This window comes from Protomyctophum bolini (assembly GCF_963924005.1).
Source record: "Protomyctophum bolini genome assembly, chromosome: 1".
NCBI classification, from domain to species: Eukaryota; Metazoa; Chordata; class Actinopteri; order Myctophiformes; family Myctophidae; genus Protomyctophum; species Protomyctophum bolini.
Window position 1 is genome coordinate 42,587,116 of NC_137862.1, and position 7,500 is coordinate 42,594,615.

At 46.8% G+C, this 7,500-nt stretch overlaps 1 protein-coding gene across 1 annotated transcript in view; it reads right to left on the minus strand.

The window, feature by feature from the left end:
• Positions 1-3,564: 3,564 nt before the first annotated feature.
• gse1b (Gse1 coiled-coil protein b) overlaps positions 3,565-7,500 on the minus strand; it is a gene marked incomplete at its 3' end in the record, with an annotated part of 79,397 nt that continues 75,461 nt past the window's right edge. The window contains exons 3-4 of the mRNA XM_080770744.1: positions 4,369-4,608; positions 3,565-4,239 (exon numbers count right to left, since the gene is read on the minus strand). Of these exons, the coding sequence (XP_080626870.1) occupies positions 3,565-4,239; positions 4,369-4,608 (915 nt within the window). The remainder of the gene's footprint in view (positions 4,240-4,368; positions 4,609-7,500) is intronic.

Here is a 7,500-nt window from a genome sequence, read left to right on the forward strand (position 1 = left end):
GTGCGTGCACATTGTCTTTAGTGACATTATGGGGACTAAATTCATTTTGCTCCTATGTCACCAACATTTGGAACGCCCTACCAACAGTCATTAAGACATGCAAATCCCTTGACTCCTTCAAAACTGCTTTCAAAGGGCACCTACGGACGGCTGCAATTCGAAACTCCCCCCCCCCCGTAAAATCTGAATCCCCCCCCACGCCTTTTCCCCCTCAATGTATATGTTTTTCTCTTTTGACCTCCTCTATGATGATTTCCTGTTTTTGGCTACAGTATATAGAAGTGTGTATATTTGCAAGTTTCTAAATGTTTTGATTAATTAAAAATGGTGGGCCCTATTGTAAACAAGGGTAGTACTTTATGGTGTCATCCACTCACAGCTAACAGTTTTTTGTAATTCTGCACTGCAACTGTTAATAAATGCTTCAATCAATCAATCAATCAATCAATCAATGGCTCATAATGAGATGAAGTACCATAATCGGAGCCTAATAAAACATTATTCGAGCTCCCGCCTCCCGCTAAACAAAACAATGATCGGCTCACTAGTATAGGCCTCTGTGAGTCTTAGAAGACCAGGGGGTGTGAGTACTTTCAGTTTCGACGCTCTATATCCACTGGTATGTGTTAAACGGCTCCCTGGGGCTCACTCAGTAATTAGGCATTAATAAACATGCAGCTCATTGGCTCCTGACACCGTTACATTTAATAAACATGCAGCTCATTGGCTCCTGACGCAGTTACATTTAATAAGAATGCAGCTCATTGGCTCCTGACGCAGTTACATTTAATAAACATGCAGCTCATTGGCTCCTGACGCAGTTACATTTAATAAACATGCAGCTCATTGGCTCCTGACGCAGTTACATTTAATAAGAATGCAGCTCATTGGCTCCTGACGCAGTTACATTTAATAAACATGCAGCTGATTGGCTACCAACGGCGTTACATTTAAACACACTTGTTGACGGCCTATGCCCCACTCATCTCTGCCTGTCATCCTGTCTCTGACTGACTGCTAGTCCCACTCATTTCTGCCTGTCATCATGTCTGACAGCTAGTCTCACTCATCTCTGTCATCCTGTCTCTGACTGACAGGCAGTGTCGTTAAGACGCATATCCTGTCAGCTGGACAGGAACGACACGAGAACGCAGGAAGCTTTCGTCCGATTGGTCGAAGCAGAAACGCTTTTAAAATGGATACATTTCCACTGAGGGTTCCCCGCTGCGCGAGGGCCATCCTTCTGTGATGTGTAGGTTGCATGGTACGCACACACCCATTCACTCACTCACTCACACACACACGCACAAACATGAACGAGCACACGTGCGCGCATGGTACGCACACACACACACACACACACACACACACACACACACACGCACAAACATGAACGAGCACACGTGCGCGCATGGTACGCACACACACACACACACACACACACACACACACACACTCACTCATATGCACGCTCACACACACAGTCACACACAGTCACACACACACACACATACACACACACACACACATGGTGACCAGCCAGTCCAATTAAAGCGGTTGGATGGATGTTTACCATACAGATGAAACGCGATGAAACATGAAAAATGTGTGTGTGTGTGTGTGTGTGTGTGTGTGTGTGTGTGTGTGTGTGTGTGTGCGTGCGCACGTGTTTGCAGTGTGCATAATGCAAGTGAGAGGGAATGAGACAGCGATGGGGATGGGGGGAGGATTGCATACATGTGCTTACTGCTTGTGTATCTATTTTTAATGGATGCCACGCTTCATGTTGTACATCTATCTAGGCATATATGTGTGTGCGCACATGCACGTGCATGTGTGTGTGTGTGTGTGTTTGCCGTGCTGCCGGCAGTGACAGGCTCACGGGCCAGTGTGAGGCTTGTTGCCGGAGAGAGCGTCGGCGAGGATTAAAAGCAGCAGCTCTCGAACAACAACAACAATAAGAGAGCAGATGAAAGCCATTCCTCTGTCCCTCTGACGTCTACAAAACAAACTGTCATCCCTCTGTCCCTCTGACGTCTACAAAACAAACTGTCATCCCTCTGTCCCTCTGACGTCTGCAAAACAAACTGTCATCCCTCTGTCCCTCTGACGTCTGCAAAACAAACTGTCATCCCTCTGTCCCTCTGACGTCTGCAAAACAACCTGTCATCCCTCTGTCCCTCTGACGTCTGCAAAACAAACTGTCATCCCTCTGTCCCTCTGACGTCTGCAAAACTGTCATCCCTCTGCACCGAGGCTGACTGTGTAGCCGCAAGACGTACAACACACGCACACACGCATGCACGCATACACACAGGGGGACAGAGTGGAGTGATAATATAAGACGAAGAAGGTGGGGACTGAGGTGGGAGCGTGAGCGACTGACAAAGACAAGTCGATCCACAACAATATTTAAAGTTTAAAGACGCTTACGGGCAATTCGGCAAAGCGTTATACTTTCCATATAGGGCTGTAATATAGTCGTCTGCGTTGCTGCATGTATAATTCTTCTGGCCCTGATCGACCTCTGAGCGGTCCCGGACCCCTCCAGGGCCTCGTCGAAGATACTGCAGCTCCCTGTCTTAGCACTGCACGTCAGGGGTCACATCGCTCGCAGGGAAACGGCCAGATAAGCACGGAATAAGGAGAAACACATCCTCTGGGTTGTTGGTGTATACTTTGAAGAGTTTATACTAGACTAGTTGTGTATGTACAGTATGGCGGAGAGGCTCCCTGACCCACTGAGCAACCCAGAGAGAGACACTTGTTCCCCTCCCACGATAACGGCCTCATGTGGACACCGTTGGCGCCACAAGTCCGACGGTCGAAGAAACGATTTGCATCGCTATAGAGACCAGCTACTGCAGGGAGAAGCAGTGAATCTCCATTTGCATCATTATATAAGGAGTTCTTAACTGGACAGAAGGAAAAGTGCACCATGTCATATATAGTCCCATATATATACAGTTGTGAAAAAAGGCCAGCTTAATCATTGACTCAATTACCGACCTCAGGTCAAGCTGACCTGACTCAATTAAGAACAACTGGTTGGTAGAAGGAATATTTTAGCAATATTATACGAGAGGGGGTGGTTTAACGTCATTAAGGCACGTCTGCAATTCTGCAGGAGTTCCAAAAGCAACGCAGAAGTGCATTAATGATGTTAAACCACCCCCTCAAGTGTAATATTGCAATTATACAACACTTAACCTTAAAACTAAGATCTAATGTTTTTTTTAATGACCACAAGAAACTCACTAGCCTAGCCAACGAGTCTGCTGTGCTCTGCGAGAACAGAGCAGCTGATTTATTTGTTTTGATTAGGTGTTCCATCATGCTCGTTTGTAATATTAGTTAGCCTAACCTCTTTGTTGTTTGTGATTTTGTTGATATGAGTGTTGTATAATTTCACGCCATGTAATTTCTGTATATTTCAGAAGCACATGCTTTCTGTACCACTTGAAGGCCATCAGTAAAAACTCATTGCTCAAATATCGTTCGTGACGACTTGACCAACTGGAGCTTCCAAACCAGCACTACACGATAACTGTAGTCATTCACACATTACAGAATGACATCAGAACCAGAGAGCAGGCTCTGCAGGTCAGAACCAGAACTCTGCAGGTCAGAACCAGAGCTCTGCAGGTCAGAACCAGAGCTCTGCAGGTCAGAACCAGAGCTCTGCAGGTCAGAACCAGAACCAGAGCTCTGCGGGTCAGAACCAGAGCTCTGCAGGTCAGAACCAGAGCTCTGCAGGTCAGAACCAGAACCAGAGCTCTGCGGGTCAGAACCAGAGCTCTGCAGGTCAGAACCAGAGCTCTGCAGGTCAGAACCAGAACCAGAGCTCTGCAGGTCAGAACCAGAACCAGAGCTCTGCAGGTCAGAACCAGAGCTCTGCGGGTCAGAACCAGAGCTCTGCAGGTCAGAACCAGAACCAGAGCTCTGCAGGTCAGAACCAGAACCAGAGCTCTGCAGGTCAGAACCAGAGCTCTGCGGGTCAGAACCAGAACTCTGCAGGTCAGAACCAGAGCTCTGCAGGTCAGAACCAGAGCTCTGCAGGTCAGAACCAGAACCAGAGCTCTGCGGGTCAGAACCAGAACCAGAGCTCTGCAGGTCAGAACCAGAACCAGAGCTCTGCAGGTCAGAACCAGAGCTCTGCAGGTCAGAACCAGAGCTCTGCAGGTCAGAACCAGAGCTCTGCGGGTCAGAACCAGAGCTCTGCGGGTCAGAACCAGAGCTCTGCAGGTCAGAACCAGACCATCACAGAACCAGAGCAGCGAGGAGGACAGACAGAGAAGAGAAGCTTTTGAAGGAAAGAGAAGGAAGTCCTCAATGTAAATTTAACTCAGAACAAATGGATAAATTAACATTGAGGTATTTGAACAGCCCGGTCGCTTTGGTACCGCACGGGGTTAGCCAGTGACACTCACCGGAATGCGGGCGCTCGGCTCTCTCCGGCTCCGATGACGGCGCCGCTGGTCGGAAAGGGGCGTGGTCGGCTCCGGTCGGCGAGAGCCCCGATTGGCTGCCGGGTGTTCCTTGGGCGGTGGCAGCGGAGTCCGTCTCCTTACTTCCTCCCGCCACCGCGGCCCCGGTCACAGTGCAAGTCTGGAAGAGAGACGAAGGTGAGGTTATGGTATAGTATAATTAGAACTAGAAGGTGAGGTTATGGTATAGTATAATTAGAACTAGAAGGTGAGGTTATGGTATAGTATAATTAGAACTAGAAGGTGAGGTTATGGTGTAGTATAATTAGAACTAGAAGGTGAGGTTATGGTATAGTATAATTAGAACTAGAAGGTGAGGTTATGGTGTAGTATAATTAGAACTAGAAGGTGAGGTTATGGTGTAGTATAATTAGAACTAGAAGGTGAGGTTATGGTATAGTATAATTAGAACTAGAAGGTGAGGTTATGGTGTAGTATAGTTAGAACTCGACATGAGGTTGAACGGTGACTCCTGGTACTTCCACAAGGCGACACCACAGAGGTTAATAGTGATTGAATCTAATAGGATTACTGCCAGCGCCTCATTGCTCCTCTCAAGACAGGACTATCGATCCTGCAACGAGCCATTGAAGGCCTACGGGAAGTCAGCAGAATTAAGCTATATATAAAACAGAGAATCTACCCACTGAGAGTCTTGGCCCCAAAACACATAATCGAACTCAAATGGAAAATAATAAAGCCGGAGGTGATTGCCAAAATGCAATAACCAACTGCTGATGTGCAGAGGGGCCGTCTCTGGTGGGTGGAACCATATTTAGCTGCTGTCACAACCCTCAGATGTGATGCTATAAAAAGTCACACTAAAGGGGATTCAGCCGTGGGTAAAAAATAAACCGTCCCTTCTATGAACTGACAGAGCCATGAAACAGACAGACAGATAATAAGAGAGAGAGAGAGAGAGAGAGAGAGAGAGAGAGAGAGAGAGAGAGAGAGAGAGAGAGAGAGAGAGAGAGGGGGGCAGCCCAGGCCTGTTTGGATGTGAGGGATGAGCATTTAAGACAGGGAGAGAGAGAGAGAGAGAGGGAGAGAGGGAGAGAGAGAGAGAGAGTGTTCGGAGTCTGACCATGAAAAAAGAGGGATGAACAGAAGGAGGCTGTCAGTGAGGGGATAGAGAGAGAGAGAGAAATGGTTTCGAGAAAACTTAAAAGAGTGTGTGCTGCTCCCTCCATACTGCTGAGCGGCAGAGACAGGCAGGCAGAGAGAGAGAGAGAGGCGCGGCGCATCTCAAGACCAAAAGGCACCCTGGGCTTATGAAATATACATAGAGTAGATGCTCCCTCAGCTGAAGACAGAGACATGGAGCAGAGCCAGGGCTCTGAAGGACTGACAACACTAAATACGCAATGCTAAAAATAAAACACAAAAGGCACTTCTATAATGACAGAGGGAGAGCAGCGCTCGCGCGTGTCCGTCCCTCTGCGCAGGCGTGCCTGCCTGCCTGGACACTCGCCACATACGTGCACAACAACACATGCAAGCGGTTGTGCACGGTGCTATGATAATGCACATGTTTTCGACAGTTGCTGCCAAACCCACAGCCGTCGCTGTGGTTTAGCAGAGAACATGACGACGGAGGGGGGGCTCAGTCAGTGTGTTGTTCTAAAGTAAATATGCACCTGGCTGGTCACGGAGTGTTTGCATGGAAGTGCCCTTTCCTTCAACTGCCTCTGTCAGCCGTGCCCACCTGCCGTGACACCCGTCTTCTTAAAAGAAACGTACCACGATTATATTTTCTGGTTAGAGGACTACGAAAAACTTGAATTTTGCTTTAGGAAAGGTATTTTTGCTTTAGCAGACTTTTTATGCAAAGTGTGGGAAAAAAGGCTGAATGTTTTGTTTGTGTAAAATAAAATGTTTTCATTTTATTGTACACATGGTGTGTCCTATAAGTCCATGTGGGCTGGGCACCTCGGGTGCATGACACATAAATAAAGAATCCATCTATCTACCAGAACCAACAGACTGTCCAACAGCCTTTACCCACAGGCTGTCAGGCTGCTGAATGAACAACCTGCCCCCCGCCCCCCCATCGCAGAGCCCCCTCTATAGTATTAAAAGGGTACTGGAAATGGACTTGGTCTTGCACTGAACTTTGAACTATTACATTGCACCAGCACTATTGCACTTGGGTTACTGTACAGTATGGATATTTATTTGATGCCAGTGGTGAAGGTGAAGCTCTAAACTGAATTTCGTTGTTTCATGCAAGCAATGACAAATAAAGATCTATCTATCTAGCAATCAGATATCGGATTGCAGATATATATACAGCAATCCTTCCCAATAAAAGTGTAGTTTTGCTGATTTCTAAAATACTGACTAAATATAAATGCGAGTGTGCTGTCGAGAGACTATTTAGTGTCTGTATATCTTGTTATCCCGCGGGGAAATTCTATTCTCATCTCAGGCTTGGGGAGGTATTATTTTTCCGGTTTGAGGGAAAGGAAGTTCTGATGACTACAAACCAATGACTACAACGTGACATAACGATATCATCCTGATGACTACAAACCAATGACTACAACGTGACGTAACGATATCATCCTGATGACTACAAACCAATGACTACAGCGTGACATAACGATATCATCCGGTCCCGACCAGATCACAAACCCGAAATCCGTAAAGGAATGCTGCCCAGTTTAGTATAATGGCCGGTAGTCTCGCGTTGCCAGAAATAATCTAAGCATAATATAGCTTGTTGCTTAGCATAAAAGGAAATAAAAAAATAAGCTCTAAAGATATTTTAAAATATATTTTCGTGAACGGCAGCTTCCTTGCTCGGATTTGGGGAGGTGTAGTTCCAGACTCTATATAGATTGTGGGAGGTGTAGTTCCAGACTCTATATAGATTGTGGGAGGTGTAGTTCCAGACTCTATAGAGATTGTGGGAGGTGTAGTTCCAGACTCTATATAGATTGTGGGAGGTGTAGTTCCAGACTCTCTATAGATTGTGGGAGGTGTAGTTCCAGACTCTATAGAGATTGTGGGA